Source organism: Otolemur garnettii, unplaced genomic scaffold (assembly GCF_000181295.1).
Source record: "Otolemur garnettii isolate 467f Iridium unplaced genomic scaffold, OtoGar3 scaffold00096, whole genome shotgun sequence".
In the NCBI taxonomy this organism is placed as follows: domain Eukaryota; kingdom Metazoa; phylum Chordata; class Mammalia; order Primates; family Galagidae; genus Otolemur; species Otolemur garnettii.
In genome coordinates this window covers 2201759-2219272 of record NW_003852491.1, presented here as the reverse complement: position 1 = coordinate 2219272, position 17514 = coordinate 2201759, and the positions used below count along the sequence as shown (strand labels likewise).

Sequence of the window (17514 nt, the reverse complement as noted above, 5' to 3'; positions counted from 1 at the left end):
AGTACATTTCAAAATTATTAACAGTACAGTATAAATGTCTTACTACAACAAACAAGAGAGATGATGGTTATGTTAGTCTGATTTAAGCATTCCACATTGTACCCCATGATTGTACACAGTTATGATTTAATTTAAAAAGTCCTTCCCTGAACATCCTGTGTAAAATGGCTCTCAGCAATCTCTGCTCCCCTTACTCTATTTTCTCCCGATCACGTCTCACCGTCTCACAAACCATATGTTGACTTGCTTCTTGATTTAGTATCTTTCTCCTCACAACAGAGCATAAGCTCCCCGAGGGCAAGGGTTTTGTTTGTTTTGTTTTCTCCTGTTCCCCTGGTACCTAGAGCAGTGTCTGTACAGAGAAAGCACTTACTTGCATTTGTGAATAAGCCTTTCTAAACCTTGGTCCCTTTTTCAAGACAATGGAGAGAATGACATTAGGTATCATAGAGTTCTTAGCACCCTTCCTGGACACAGCTGATGCTCAGTGGACAGAAGCTATCATTATTGTTATCTTTTGAAGACAAGGAGGCAATGAAAATCTTAACCCGGTTTTGAATATCAGGGAAAATTAAATCATTCAAAAATACTTATTGAGTGCCTGCTACGTGCCAGTTGCTGAGAATACATCAGGGACCATAGTAGATGTTGATGCTCAAAGAGTGTGCGTTCCAACCAGACTGGGTCCTCCACCGTGTGTCCAAAGTTATGCTGGAGTTATCCAGGTGGAGTAATCGGTGTTGGCAATAGGAGCAGCATTTATGGAACACAGAGGAAGATTCGCTTGAGGAACTAAACACTGGTCATCTGGAGCACCCAGTGCAAGGTGGATGTGGCACAGAAGGCCAGCCTTGCAAACCACGTTCAGAAGTTTGGACGGATTCTGAGCATGGCCAGCAGCTTCTGGAAGGTTTTAAGCAGAGCTGTGGTGCAATCACATTGCACTTAGAAGATCATTCTGGGTGGAGCGAACAGACTCATTTGAAGAAAGTGAGTTTGAAGACCATTAGGAAGGGACTTCAGTTATCAAAGACAGAAAAGGTGGGGTCTGTATTTAGGTATGTGCAGTGTAGATGGATGAAGGGAGCCGGTTTGGGGGATAGACGTATCACAGCTGGGTGGGAGACTGGAGGAAGGGGTAGGGATGCCAGTGTGGAGGATGGCTCCCCAGCTTCTGTTTGGGGGAAGTAGGGGAAGATGGTGGTTCTTTCCACTGAGATAAAAAGTGGAAGAGGGCAGGGCACAGAGAACCTGGGTGGTGGCTCATGCTTGTAATCCTAGCACTTTGGAAGGCTGAAGCGAGAGGATCACTTGAGACCAGGAGTTCAAGACCAGCCTGGGCAACATCGTGAGACCCCTGTCTCTACAAAAAAGTAGAAAACTTAGCCAGGCATAGTGGTACACACTTGTAGTCCCAGCTACTCAGGAGGCTGAGGCAGGAGGATGGTTTGAGCCCAGGAGTTTGAGGTTATAGTGGACTATGATGGTGCCACTGCACTCTAGCCTGGGGCAACAGGGCAAGACCCTGTCTCAACAACAACACGACAACAAAAGTGAAAGAGAAGGAGCAAGTTTGGAAGCCTGGGCAAGAGGCTGGGGAGCGATGGCCACTCTGATTCCAGGCATGTTCAGACCCCCCTTCCGGTGGGGGGCTTCTTCCTCTTCAGGTATATGGTCCCCCATCATTAAGCATGGCTAACAAAGCAGCCACCGTTTTTCTCCTTTTGTAAATAATGTTTTAAAAAATTGAGGTGGATACAGTGAAATGCAAAACTCTTAAGTGCACACAGTTCTGTGATTTTTGACAACTGCATACACTCATGTAACCCAAATCCCAAACAAAATACAAAACATTTCCATCGCCTTCCAAAAGTTCCCACTCAATCCCTCCCTCCCACCAAGGCCGTCTCTGCGCTGATTCCTATCCCCACAGGTCAGTTTCGTCTGTTCTTAAATTTGATCTAAACAGAATCATAGAGTGCATTCTCTTTTGTGTCTGGCTTCTTTCACTCATCAGAATGTTCTTGACATTCATCCACATTGCTGCCTGAATCAGGAATTCGCCCCTCTGTATCGCTGAGTGGCACTCACTGTTTATGTTTATCCACTCTCCTGCTTATGGGCGGTAGAGTTGTTCCCACTTGTGGCCTCCTAACAAAGCTGCTGTGAAACACACTCCATCAGTTTATACTGCAGGAAGCTACGTGGAGATTTAGGTGTCTCTGGGACAACGAAGGGGCATAAGCAGTTACAGATGTGGATTTGGGGTTGAGAACAGATAACCGGAGACAGAGATTTGGGGGTTACAGGCCAACGGGGTAGTTAAAGCTGTGAGATAATCTTACGTGCAGTGCAGAACCAGCCTAGGACAGACACCGCCCTGCTCTTCTTGAAGCTCTCTTGAGCCCTGAGTTTTGGCCAGGCTGGCCTGATCCAAACCCATGCCTCCCCCTCTCCCCACATCTTACTGCTTTATTCCTCTGTCTCCCACTTTTTTCCCTCTTTCTTTCTTTCTTTTTTGTGTGTTGACAGTGTCTCACTTTGTCACTCTTGGTAGAGTGACATGGCATCCTAGATCACAGCAACCTCAAACTCTTGGGCTTAAGCGATCCTCTTGCCTCAGTTTTTCATTTTTAATAGAGACAGGATCTTTCTCTTGCTCAGGCTGGTCTCGAACCATGAGCTCAAGTAATCCACTTTCCTTGGCTTCCCAGAATGCTAGAATTACAGGCCGGGCCCTCCACTTTGTTTAGATCCCAAGTTAGGACTCATCAGAGTCACATACTCCATTCTCCTGCCCGTGAAGGTCTAAGACCTCACTGTCCTGGTCCCCAGCTTCCATCCCGGCTTTTCCTGCCCGTCCACCCGTAGGTCCCAGCCTGCACGCCCAGTGAAGCGTGAGTGTGGAGCTCAACTCCCCAGTTTCTTCATTCGACTTTGCTCAGTGAACTGAGACAAGGAAAGAATTTTTTTTGTTGTCTCTAGGGGTTGTTTTTTTATTTTTTTTCTGTCTACCAAGGAAGCAACAAGTGGCTAAGAGCCTCCTCTCTCAGCCCTGCAAGCTCCCTTCTTCTCTGCTCTGAATTCGGGGCCAGTCGCCCTCTCTCCTCACTTTATCTCAGTTTGCTTTTGTAACGTTTCTCATGGGCATGTTAATCCAGCTTCCAGAATCTAGATCAGAAGTCTAATAACCCTTTTGGCCTGGTTTGCACAGTGTTTGCTATTATTTTAATATTTAATTAGCTGCCAACTGTTAGAAATCAGGACGTGTCTTTATCAAAGCCCAGACTCCTAGCTTCTTCTGAAGATGGAGATCTGGTGACACTAGGTGACACTTTCTCCCCCTTGTTATCTGCTGGCTTCTGAAAACATCAGGTTGTGTGACTCCTGACACAGCCAGTCTTCAGAGGACGAGAGCACCGTTCTGTGTCCTCCCAAACATCCCATTGTTCCAAGGAGCCCTGTGCCTAGCACCTATTCCATCAGAGAGTGAACGCTGGAAGATCGAGGCCCAAATAAAAATTGTCCTTTACCTTGCTGGGTCAGCTAGGCCTGCAGAAACAGGACACCTTGATGCATACCTGTTTACAACTGCAATTTAGAGCCCTTGAACTCAGTGCTCAAAGAGAAAGAAAGAAAACTTCTGAGCCAAGTGTCATGCCACTCTCTAGATATCACTAGGGGACAGTGGAAGCATCCTAGTGTCCTGACTCCAGGCTCAATCTCGGATGATAAATGCCGTCCTGGCTTAAACTACAGAATCCTCTGCCACCCCTACTCCTCCAAGGAGCTACTACGGCACTCCCAGCTACCCAGCAGAGGAGGCAAAGACCTCCGAAGGCTAAAAGGCCCTGTAAATTCTCCCTCAACCCTAGGAGCCCTTCCAACACCGAGAAGGAGCATGTTCTGAGCTTTTTTTTTATGTCAGGGAAGCTGATAATGATAACAGTGGTACTAGCAACCTGATATCTGAATGCTCATGACCCGCAGACACTTTTTTAACTGCATTACCTCATTCCAGCCCCACACAACCTTATGAGATAAGAAGTGCTATAATCTCCCATTTTACAGGGGGGCAGTTGGAAACTCAGAGAGACAAAGTGACTTGCTTACAGCCACTCAGCAAGGAAGTATTAGAACCGAGATCTCAATCCCAGCAGCCTGGCACACTGGCCAGTGCACTTAACCCCTAGGCTACACCGTGGTGCCCCTGGTGTTCCACTGAGACCCACCAGCATTCTCCGCTCCACACCTGGAGCTGCTCACAGCACCATCTGTGATGCTACCTGTAGGCTTAGTTTCTGGAACATGCAGAGCTCACACAGAGGATGCGCTGGAAGTGCTGGTGAGTGAATTCCCTTGGGAACAGCCCTCAATCCACAATAGAAGGGGAGCTGGCAGGTGACACCTCAGCTTCCTGCCCCTTGGAGCTCAGAGGCCTGCATTCTATGCTGACTCCCAGAGTCCTCCAGCAGGATCAAGCTCCAGTTGCCCACCGCGGCAGCTGGTTTTATAATACTCACTTACCTGGTTTCCTGCCTTTTCTTTCCTCACTTCACACTACCTGTGGTGCTGCCAGCATCAATTCCCAAATAAACTTACCTGCACTTGAACCTTTACCGTCTGTCTCTAGGGAAACTCAAACCAGGACGATGACCAGCTCCAGGGAACGTGTCAAGTTACTTAGACTCTCTGGGCCTCAGTCTCCACATTTGTAAATGAAAATTGAGGGTAATAACAGTAGCTCCCATTCAAGGTTGTTATAAAATTAAACCACGTAAGTTAGTATTTGCAAAGCACTTAGAGTAATAACTGGCACACAGCAAGCACTCTGTTAAATAAAATCTCTGACAAAGCCTTCATGGTTCATTCTGAACCATCCAAAATGGAGTCTTCTCCTGCCTGGCCCATTGGCAAGCCCACAGTCAGACTGAGAGCCCCCCAGACAGAGCCAGCTCTGATGTTCTGAAATATACCACATGTGGTGGTAACTGCACCAAGCTCACGCTACCATGAAATTCTATTACCCTGATTCTAGCAGCTCGATTTTACCGTCATTCAGAATTCCTCCAGATAAGAGGCTTGAAAGTAATTTCTGAGTCATTCCCGGGTGCTAATTGGTTATTGCACAGGGATTACATTTTTCACCTTCAAGGTCAACTGAAATTCCTCCATGGGTCTGAGAATAATTTTCAGTCTGTTGGAAACATTTTTTTTTTTAAATCAACAACTACAGTATGGAGTGATTATAATTCAGGCATAAAGAAGCATTTGCAGGCTCTTGCTGGAAATAAAGGGACACATTTTGTTGCATGCAGATAAAACAGCTCTTTCCTCCAAGCCAATTACTGACCCAGACAAATGTTCTGTTAATGTAGGAAATGTTTCCCTTGGTGTTCTGGGAAATGTCACCCAGGCTGCCCCAGGACAGAAGAAATCATTTCGCAAAACTGGGACTTCGTTGTATGCAAGAAAATGCTGGCCTTGGTTTTTCACCCATGATAGTACATTTCTAACACAGCCGCAAATGGGTACCACTTCATCAGAAAGTTGGAGAAAGAGATGTAAAGTGTTCTCCGGAGGGACTGCCTTTCTGCCTTGATTTTTTATTAAATAGCATCCCCTTCTCAGCTCTACTTTGAGGAAAGTCCTTTCACCAATTCAATTGGGCTTGAGCCCAAGACTGTGGCAATGACCTTCTATTATCAAGGTCACTGGAGAATGGCTGATAAACTCAAGGACAATGTGTTTTTTCCACTTGTTTCCAGGAAGGGAGACCCCACTGGATCAGAACTATCACCATTGTCCAGGCTGTGTGAAGGACATGAGCTCAAGGTGAGGGACCTGGGAATATTCTAGTGCGATTTCTATCAAGTTTAGAGCAAAACTAACATGGCTCTTGGGCTAAATGCCCAGATCCTTGTCAGGCCAGTGCAGTCCTGTTACTGTGACCCTCACTCACTTCCTCAGCCTTACCTTAGACTCTCCCTTTGGCTTTCTCTACTCTATCCAAACTGGCCCCTTTCAGTCTCACAGTGTCACCACAGGGCCTTTGCACATACTGTTCTTGCTGAATTAAAGACTCTCCCCTTCTCTTTTACTTGATTAAGTTCCACTGTTGTTTCTTCCGTGACACCTTCCTTGTCCTCTCAGATGATGTGACATTTCCCTCTTAGATGTTCTCAAAGAACCTGCTCTCTTTTTCACAGAACTTTACAGGTTCTTTACAGATTTTTTACATTTGCTTCTGTAATTATGTGAAGAAAAACAACAATAATAATCCACTTCATTTTAGCTATGCGGTTTAATGCCTTTTCTCAGGGTTAGTAGGCCATCAGAATTGATTTCCCACCAGACTCAGTATATTGAGTTGGTGTGAGTAAAATAATGTGTTGTCTTTCACGAAATGACTTTAAAATCACTCAATGCACATAGAATGTCAGTCCTCAAACCCATCTTCCCCCACATATTTTCTCTGTAAAACTGGGATGTGCCCTATACATCTGCCACTCCTGTACAGCTGAAAATGACATTTTATTTGTCCCCTCATAAGGGAAGGGGCTTCTCCAGCCAGCTGTACAACCCAAGGTCAGAGGCAAGGATTATCCGCTTGATGGAATTGTTCTCTGGGGAAATTCACGAAATCACCAGCACAATCGATTCCATTTGACAGTATAGCACCATCCTGCCAATAGATCCAAATTCAGATCCTATCCATTCGCAAGCCTATTTTACTCACCCTGCAAAATATCTGTCACTACTCTGTACACTTCTTTCAGTATCATTACTATACCATTTCTGTCCACAGCACCATCAAAACGATCCAGCCAGTGAATGAGTGCTGTTGAAGAAATGTCTAAATCTGAAAGAAGACAGGGAGGTTGAAATAACGTCACAAGATAGGGAACATTTAGTTGGGGTCTTGAAGGATAAATAGGAGTTTTCTAGGAGATGAAACAGCATCACAAAGGCTCAGAGTCATGAAAGTTCTTGGTAGAAACTGTGCCATATATAGCTGCAGACCTAACTGGCTCCCACTGATGCAGAGAGAAATAAAGAAACCTCACCTCAAATTTCTGCCTCAGTTCCTCATTCCCCTCACTTCCTTCTGGCGGCACGGGGACATTGAAGTATTCACCTTCCTCCTGGCTCAGTAACTTAAACCTAGAGGGAAACAAGAAGGCAGGACAAATTCCATGACTCTATATTATTTTGTTGATTAGGATATAAAACATAAAAAGCTCCACTTGAAAAAATTTGTTGAGGCTTTTTTAGTTTAATTTCATTTTGGTTTGGGGTATGTGTGGAGGGTGTGGGTGGGCTTGTAGCCGGTATATTATATATATATATATATATATACTATTCCATGGACATCAGAAAAAACTGTGTATTCTGTGTTTATAAGATGCAGAGTTTGCTCTCTCTCTCTCCAACAGTTGTCTTAGTTACCTTATGTAATTACTGTATGTTTTTACTTATTTCGGTTCATGAAGTGCTTTCCTATTCTGAAGAATGCCATGAAGCTTCCTCACCATAAACATAATCTTATCATGCTCCTTGAGTATTTATTTCCACATTTCATCTTATGTAGGTTGCCACCTTGCCATCCTGGCACTCAGCTGTATTTGGATGGCTATGAACTTGACTTTATGATGGTATTTTTCTCGGCAGCAATTTGCCCAAAGAGTTCTGTGCTCGACCTCCTGAGAAATGGTATCCCTTGGTGGTTAAGCAGAAGAGCCCAAATCTTACTTCTGTCCTTGCCTCCTCGGATAACTTAGGCTAAGTTGTTCGGGCTCTCTGAGCAGCTGCTTTTCTCATCTATAAACTGGAACACAAGTCCCTTTTTCATAAAATTGCGGTGAAGTTAAAATGTAATGATGCATGTAAAATGATAAGCACCGCGTTTGGCGTCCAGCAAGTGTTCAACAGGCGGCATCATCATCATCGTTACGACTGCCACTAACTTACTCTAATAAACGGGATGGTTTCAGTTTGCTTCTTGACCACAAAGATGTTTCCAGCTGGTGAGAGGATAAGAGTGAGGAGGGAAAAGGAACATTCTAAAGACATTTTGAGTCACGGGGGATAAAAAGACCCCCAAACGCCTGACTCCCGAAGATAATCCCTAACACAAAGCTACAATACTATTTCTCTCCCTTCACAGATCTTAGGCAGCTTCCCAAAATAGAGGCCACGGTGAGGTGATTCAAAGCAGAGATGACAGTTCAAGCCTCTATGCCTCCACATTTACTATTCAATTCTCTTCTTCCAAATTGCCACAGAAATTACCAAAAGAAATATAAAAATAAGAGAACATCTGTATCTTTGCTGGAAGTCAAGAAGAATGCTAAACACACGGCAGGAACTTCCAGAAAATTCTGCAAATTAAAGTAATAGAAGGAGAATCCAGAGCTGCGTTTGGTAAATTTTATCTATCCTCGTGCTACTTTTGTGGGTTTTGCTAAACTGCATATATATTATTTTGACTCAATGCTTCTCATTAAAACATTGGATTTTTATAATGAATTCAGTTTTAAAGGACACTTTAGATCTCTTCTTAGAAAAGAAATCCAATATCATTTGTTACGAGTAGGAAGTAACTGTAAAAAAGAAAAAAAGAACTCTGAAAAGATAAACAAATGCAAATCAATGTTATTCAAATCCAAGTAGATGATGTTGCTTACCAAGAGCTCTGAGCTAAAGCCTGCACCACCCACCCACCTTCCTTTGTAATGGGAGATCAGCAAAGGGTACGTATTAAAAAGTGTTAAAGATATGCCAGAACACTCCAACACCTTCTCCTTCCATAATCTGAAGAACTGAAGGAGTACTCACAAAAGAACAGCTTCCTCAGGGTACAACTCAATCGTATTTATGCCCTAAGTGTCTACTAACTAAAGTCCTCTGGTTCATCCCTACAAGCTCTGAGAATAAAGGGGAAAAAAACCAAAGAGGTGAAATTCTAAAAAGATAAATTAAATAAGTACATAAAATCATTTGGGTTCTCATCTTTGAGAAAATACAGATAAAGGGGGGATTTACAAGATGTCAAAGTAAAGGGAACCCAAACAGAGCTCAACTAACAACCCTGGGTCAGACTGTCAGGAATTGGATGAGGGTCACCAACTCCTACCCATATTCAGGAGGTAACATGAAACGCCAGCTGGAATGGCAGGCAGGGGACAGTACACCACGTGGTAAGTGAAGGATGCTGCCACTACATCCTCCAAATAAGGACACTTGTGCCAGTTCAAAAAGAGGAACATGGAACATTTCTAACTTTGAAATGCACAAAACCAATTCCAGGAAGATGCCTCTCTCTCTGGGCAGTTAGGCTGCTGCTACGCATCTGTCTCCAGCTGTCAACCCCTCCCCCCCAATATGTCAGGGAAAGGAGTCCTGATCTGACAAAGTAGAATTCCAAAAACAAAAAAATCACAAAGACTCCTTTCTCCTTTTATCTGAATATAAAAGATTAGAACAAGGACACACATCTTTTCTGGGCTCATCCTTTTATAAGGATGGGCAAACAGAGAAAGATGCCAGGATGTGTAAAAACATAGTTATTCAAACAAAAAGAAACAATGAGGAATCAGATGACAATTAGTGAATCAGAGACAAAGTTGATAAATTTTTCTGACAATTTGCTTGATATTTATCATGTTAGAGTGGGGGTGAACTGAATGCTTTATATAAGAAAAATGCATGCTATTAAAATTGATATTCAACATGAAAAGGAGGAATACTCTATCATCTATGTCAGAAAAGCACATTAATAACCTTCTTATGTAAAAAGTTCTTAGAAATCAATGAGAAAATGGAAAAATAGAGAATACAGTCATTTATATCATAGCTTTCAAATTTGCAATACCAAATGATGGCAAGTGTGGATACAACGAAAAGTGTCATACAACATCAATAAGACTATAGATTGATTAAAAAACTGTAAGACATTTTGGGAAATACTTGAAAAATGTGTATAATCTCAAAGCCATCAATTCCAGGCTTAGGAATTTATTAAGAAGTAATTAAAGCTGTGCACAAAGGTTTCAGTACAGTTACGGTTATTGCAGAATTATTTTTGTACTTTATAGCACGGCAGACCTCATAACGAGAATATGATTCAATAATTGTGGCAGACTCATAGAATGGACCAGATGAAACTATTAAAAATGAAGTTGCCCAAGATTAGGGAAAGACAGAGAAAAAGGTTCATAACACATGTTCAGGTGAAAAATACAGGCTACCAAACAGTAGGCACGGTAAGATTTCATTTTTATTTCATACACATACAGACACACACACATACACACAGACTCAAAATAGTGCCAAGAGTGGTTGTCTCTGAGCAATGGGATCCTGGATAGTATTTTATGATGACTTATTTATATTTTTCTAAGAATTATTCAATTAATGATAATGTCCAACCCTTACGGAGTGTTTTTTACTAGTCATCGGGCACCTCACTTATATTAACTAATTTGATGTCACAATAATCCTGTGACATAATTGCCATAATTATCTCCCAATGAGGAAACCAAGCAGAGGAAGGCTAAGTAACTTGCCCAAGGGTACACAGCTAGCAAGCGGTAGACTAAAAATTCTATCCCAGGAGTCCGATTCTGAAGCCTTAGTTAGTTATTTATTGTTTTTTCTTTTTTGTAATAAGACCAAAATGTCATTATCAGTAGTAATAAAAGAAACTTTTAAAACATAATTATAAGATAACAATGATTTAAGATGACAGTTATATGTTCAGAAGGAGAGAAAAAAAAAAGAGTGAAATAGGAAAGAAAAAAAAATTAGAAACAGACACCCCAATAGAGAAATGTGGTGATTAGAACCAGATACGTTAAAACATTTCCTTATGGGGGAAAAAATGACTTTCAGTTTTTCATTTTCTTTTTTTTTTTTTTAAAAGCCAATACCATGCCACTTGTTATGCAAGACCAAGGGACATAGAAAGATGAAACACAAAATGATGGGGAAGGAGCTACTAAGCAAAAAGGATCTGCCACTCTGCAACCAGAGAGGACACCCTGAAAGGCCAATCTGATCTCATTCATTCCTCGGCTCCTCATGTTATTCAGAGTAGAGGGTGAAGTCCTCACAGGTCTCGCGGGATCTGCTAAGTGCCCCCCATCCCACCTCTTCACTGATCTCGCTCTGGATACACAAGTACTGCAGTGTTTCCCTGAAAATAAGACCTACCCCCAAAATAAGCCCTAGCAGGATTTCTATGCATTTGTTAAATATAAGCCCTACCCTGATAATAAGACCTAGTGATGGGCGTGGCTATGCAGTGTAAATGCATAGCCATGCCTTGCATTTCAGCGGAGTGGTAAGAAGACTGGAATGCCTTTTATCTGCCAAAGCTCCTTTCTCCAAGCCATTTGCACTTCTGTGGTGCGTGTGTGGTAACTGTGGTTGTAGGCATCCTATTGCACGTGTGCGAACTGCTAGGGGAAAGGAGTTCATGCATCACTAGTGTCAACCCCACCAACAAGGTCGGCTCCCCCTGTCAGGTTCCAGAAGAAGATGACTTAATTGTATTTGAATAAATGTAAATTGTTGTATTATACTTCATAAAAATAAGACATTCCCTGAAAATAAGCCTTAGCTTAGTGTGCCTTCTTGAGAAAAAATAAATATTACACAGTGTCTTATTTTCAGGGAAACATGGTACCTTACTGCTGCTCAAACTGCCAGGCACGCTCTTATCTCAGGGCCTTTGCACTTGCCGTCTCTGTCCCGGACACTCTCTCCATAGATAGTTATATGACTCACCCCTTCAGGCCTTTGGTCTACGTTCCCTTTTCAGTGAGTTCTTTCCTGAGCATTCCATAAAATCAGAATACCGCTCCCCTCGGCATTCCCTATCCCCAATTCGTATCTGTTAATACTTCTCTAGCCAGCACTTGTGGGCCTCGAACATGCTATGCTTTGTTATTGTTCATTTAAAAAGATCTGTTTCTTTTTCTTCAAATGGAAAGAAAACTCCACAAGGCCAAGGATTCTTGTCTGTTTCGCTCACTGGTGTTTCCTCAGCACAGCAGGTGCTCACTGTGTGTATTCAGTGAAAGAATAAATGCCAGCAACGAGGTAAAATGATAGGGAAAGGCGTTAACTGCGACAAAGACAACTTTATGCCAGCATAGTTACAGCTAAAGAGTTATGCGGCTAATAATATTGCCACATGTATATAAGGCAAAAATCAATAGAAGTGAAAAAAATTACTTTAAACAATTTCACTGGAAGAAACTTAATAAGCACTATATATTTAGCTGAAGCAAACAAAAAGTAGAAAGGCAGAGAAGATCTATGTTACAGTACAGTGGGATGAATCAATGTTAAAACGCATGCCCTACAAATAGTAAATACGAATACCTTTTTATTAAACTGTTCACAGAATATTCAGCAACTCTGAACACACACCCAGCTAAATCGAAAACGAAATTGAAAAGAAAAAAAGAGAGAAAGAAAGAGAAGTGCATAGGCCATATTCTCTTATTAGAAAGCACTAAAACCATAATTGGACACTAATAATAAAAATTTAAGTGAAAAGCTAATTCTAGAGGTAAAAAAACATGCCTAAAGAAAAGCAGATTACAAAGGAAATTAAAAACACAACCGTGGACCTGGAGGAAGCAATAAAACGTCGGAAGGAGATAAACCAAAACTTGGAGGAAATGTTTATACCCTCGGATTTTTTTGTTGTTGTTCATGACTCTAAAGAGCAGGGTAAGGTAAAAAGGAGAAAAAACGAAATTAGCCAAATAGGCAACTGAGATTCAATGACAACCACGGAATAAACCTACCGGAAAGCAGAAAGCAAACACAGAATCTTTTGGAGAAGATAAATAAATAAAATAGATGGGAAAATCAAGGAGAGAGAAAGGAGACGGCACAGATGAACAAAATTAGAAACAAAGGAGAGGAGATGACAACGAATAAGAGAGCAGGTGGCAAAGAGGCAGAGCAGGCGCCCGGGGCTGGCGCGGCACATCTGGGGCCGCTCACAGCTGCTCCCACCACGCGGTCTGCAATTACAGCACAGAAGAGCCGGAGGAGCCCGGCCCTGCCCAGATGGGGAAACTGAGTCTCGGAGAGGGCTTGTGACTCACCCGAGATGACAGAGTGTTACAAGAATCCCCAGGACGAGAACCCCAATGTCTAGGATTTGATACATTTAGAGCCAAGATGGCAGCATGGAAGTCTGGTCTCTAAATCTGCAGGGGACCTTTATCTGCAAAGTCTGAATAGGACTTTTATTTTGCAAAAGTTCCCCTCCGACTAGTTTTTCATCAAATTTACAACTACCCCCAGCAGCAGACAGTGGATAGGGGCACCATAATCGGTCTGATGAATGGGATAATCCCCACCGAGAAGGCTGTAGCACAGAGGGGTGAAGTGACCTGTCTGCAGTCACAAAGCCTTGCCCAGTTAGAAGAGCCCAGGTCAAATCCTAGCCGTCTACTCTCTAGCGATTTTCAACTGGGGTGCCACGTCACATGTGCGGTAGGAGGAGCTTAGGTGGGCCATGAAAATTTTAAATATTATTAATTAAATTACTTTCAAAAGAAGTTCAAAGCACAGTCAGTATATTCTTTTCAAAGCACAGTCAGTATATTCTTTTTTCACTCTTTTTTTTTAAATCAACATAATTTAAGTGTGCTGCAGAAGTTTAACTACAGGTTCAAGTGGACCATGAGATAAAAAAAGGATAGAAAACACTGCTCTAGCCCTTGGCCTATCCACATGAGGAGGCAGAATGGGATCTGTATGTGCTTAGGCTCTGGCATCTAGAGACCTGGGCCTGAACCCAGCACCGGCACTCACACATTGCTCAACTACTCTGATCCTTAGGAATAATGATTCCCTTATAGAATTAATGGAAGAATTAAGTGTTAAAGTGTGAGGCAGTAATATTTTGGACTAACTCCTGATTCTTAACCACCCCTTATCCTTAAGCCATTTTTACCCGTCTGCTCCCTGCCATCTGCTTCAGGGGAATGGACAAGGCAGGTGCCAGCCCAGGGTGAAGATGTGGCACATATAGGAGAAGCCCTGCCCTCGGGGCCTGGAGAACCTTGAGAAGGAGCAGGGAGAGGAGGTGGGTGGGTTACATGGGGAGAACGCCCAGTTGGAGCCCTGGCCAGAGACCTGCCTACGCCCTGGCCAGAGACCTGCCTACGTAGAGGGCAGTATCACCACCACCACCCCGTCTTCCCCCTGCACCCAACTGTCCGTGAATGAAACTCAGAAATGAGGGGTCCTGGAAGTGCTGAGAGTGGCCTGGGAGTGGGACAGAGAGGGCACTGTGTGGAAAGATGTCACAGGAGGCAACAGGCTAGGACCAGGGACTCAGGATGAAGCCAGCACACAACACCCCCAAGCCAGGCAGGACCAACTCTGCCTCAGTGGGCACTGGTCTGGGACCAGGCAGCAGGGCTCCTCTGCAGCAGGGAAGACCAGCAGCTGTCTCATGCAGCAAAGGGCGACTTCTACGCCACTGCCACCGTGAGGTCACAGCGCTACATGAGACTAAGTCCCTTAGTGCAAACAAAGAAGCTACATTTTGTTCTACATCTGATTACTGCTGTGTAAATGTGTGACTCTGGGACACCTGGAAGCGTTCAGCCCAAAGCTTAACATCTAGTAAGAGTCAGTAAGTGGTAGCTATTGTTATTATAATTATTATCATTATACCTCCTGGGGATCATACTCACTTTCTCTTTAACCTCTCTGAACTTGACTTACAGAGGGGGAAAAAAAAAGAAATCACCCACTCTGAGTGAAAGAGGTAGACCTCATGCAAAGATAAATCATCCATATATTAGGGGGAAAATGCAAAACTTGGAGGGAAAAAAACAAAAAAGATGACTGTGTGGCCTTTTAATGTCATGTCAGAGCAGAGCTTTTAAAATTAGGTATCTCCTCCTCATTGTAATATCACTTTGTTTAACTTTTTAGTCACCAGGGAGTCAGGCCCAGCTGGCCTCCCTAGTTTGCAAATATAGATGTCAACTTTTAGAAAACTGGGGTGACACCTTGTTTTTCCAGTCTGACAGACAAGACCACCCCAAAGATTATGATTCCAATGCCCTGTTTAATAGCTGGTTTTATATTGAATAGAGCAGTTATTCCAGCATTCCTTCTCCTGACTGTGCAAACATCCCAAAGCTTCTGTAGAATCAGCCCTCATCCTGCTGCTTCCTCCTTAGTGAGTGAAGGACAACCTTGACAAACGCTCCCCATCTACTCTATGAAAACTGTGTCCGTAACCATTTGTGAATTATGCGTTCACACGCCTTTTGTAGGGGGCTCACTCCTGTCTTCTTCCTGTCTCTCATCATGGTGTCATTGTTATGGTGTCATTGTTATTTCTACCATTTCTTATTTGAGGTTTATGTTCCCCCTCTAGCCCTTGGCCACAAGCCAAGCTCCACCAGGGTGTGTCTGTCTGTACCTTGCTGTGTCTCTAGCGACTAGACGCCCCCAGACACTCAATATGCAGAAGGTGTCAAAACATGCATACACCTTTTATGAAAGAAAAAACTGTACTTAAGATTGTAATACTCAATTCATACCAATAACAAAAGATGAATGCAGACCGCATTGAGCTCCTCTTGTGAAAGTCAAATATGACTTGAGTATTACAAATTTAATACAATTTTTTCCTTACTTAAAATGTGTATACATTATTTTGGCACCTGGAGAAAAGCTTATGGTAAATATGGAACAGAGATGAGAAATTGTAAGGTGAACAACAGAAAAGCACACGGGTGGGGTCCAGATAGTACATTCTCTTTCTTGGTAGACCAGTTAGATTTTTATTTTCGCAATTTTTTTTTTTTTTTTTTTTTTTTTTTTTGGCTTTTTGGCCTGGGCTGGGTTTGAACCCACCACCTCCAGCATATGGGGCCAGCACCCTACTCCTTTGAGCCACAGGCGCTGCCCTACATTTTTATTTTCTTTCACTTATAACTGAAAAAGTCCTGAAGGAGACAATTCAGAAATGAGGTAATTTATCTTAAAGAAATAATAGGAGTCCTAATGACCATTCCCCCCACATTACAGCGCCAGGATGGACTATCTCTTCTGATTCCTTTCCTCAGATAACTGAAACAGCTGCCACCACCGCTAGTCTTTTGGAGAGATGTTTTGGTTTTGCCATGAGATGGAAGCACAGCAAATATTTCAGCATATAGAGAACACTGAAGTTGAACAAGACCATGATTTCTCAGGCTTGCCGAGAACTCCCAATTTGCTCATATCTTTTGAGCAAATTGTGACAGCCCTGTAATGCCCATGGGCCCAGTCAAATCCTAGAATTGTGTAAAGTGGGGCAGATGTAATAAAATAGGGCGGGGAAAGGACTGTGACAAATAGAAAATCCATGTCCTGTCTAAGAGGGGGATTAACTGTTGGATGGTTCTCAATGGCTGCCTTCCAAGGCCCAGAATTTTAACTAACTCTAGGTTCAGATTAGTCATTAATTTTTTTTCTCTTCTTCTTTTTTTTTTTTTTTTTAACATGAGAAGCAAATAAAACATGTCTGTGAGGATGATCCGACCTGGCAGCTATCACTTTGGGACTCTGTTTTAAGTATTTCACTTTTAGGAGAAAAAGGAAAGACGCATGAGCCCACGTTGGATGGAGCAGGCTGTGTTGTCTCTTTCAAAGCAAAGTCTTCCTTACCAGCCATCGACACCGGCTTTCTGCAGTTCAGAAATGCCAAATGACAGAGATCCCATGAAGTCATTCCTGCTGGTCAGATCCCAATCCCAAATCTCTACGGACAGTCTCCTGTCTTTATCTGATTCTTTCAGTTGACTGCAAAGAGAGAAAAAAGAAGTCAGATGAGGTTGTAGTGATTTTTCAAGCAGAAGAAATGTACAAGAGGACGAGACCTGGAGGTAGAGATTTTTAAAAATTACAAGCTACTGTGAGAAACATGCTCAGTTTCCATCCCAGGCTGGCTCTCCAGGGAGGCAGAGCTTTTCCTCTTAAATAGGCAGAGGCCCTCGACCAACTCCAACAGGGGCTGTTCCAACCGCTTTGGCTCTCTTGTGAATTAATAGGGTTCATGGTTTGGGAACTCTTATTGACAGTCAATACAAGAGATATAGAGATATCATTTATATAGTTGGGTGCATAAGTGTATTTCAGGATGAGCTTGAGGAGATGTATGAAGAAAAATCTTGGCCAAGTGCAGTGGCTCATGCCTGTAATCCTACTGCTTCGGGAGCCAAAGTGGGTGGATTGCTTGAACTCAGGAGCTTAAGACTGGCCTGAGCAAGACCCAGGGCTACTAAAAATAGAAACACTAGCCATGTGTTGTGGCAGGTGCCTGTGGTCCCAGTTACATGGGAGGCTGTGGCAAGAGGATTGCTTGAGCCCAAGAGTGTGAGGTTGCTGTGAGCTATGAAATCACAGCACTCTACCCGGGTGACAGAGTGAGACTCTCTGAAAAGAAAAGAAAAGAAAAGAAAAGAAAAGAAAAGAAAA

General features: G+C 43.0%; 1 protein-coding gene across 3 annotated transcripts in view; it reads right to left on the bottom strand.

The window, feature by feature from the left end:
• PRKCB (protein kinase C beta) overlaps window positions 1–17514 on the bottom strand; it is a 328830-nt gene that overhangs the window by 83858 nt on the left and 227458 nt on the right. For all 3 annotated transcript variants that reach the window (XM_003795734.2, XM_003795735.3, XM_023516740.1), the window contains exons 7-8: window positions 16705–16839; window positions 7068–7164 (exon numbers count right to left, since the gene is read on the bottom strand). In XM_003795734.2, the coding sequence (XP_003795782.1) occupies window positions 7068–7164; window positions 16705–16839 (232 nt within the window). The remainder of the gene's footprint in view (window positions 1–7067; window positions 7165–16704; window positions 16840–17514) is intronic.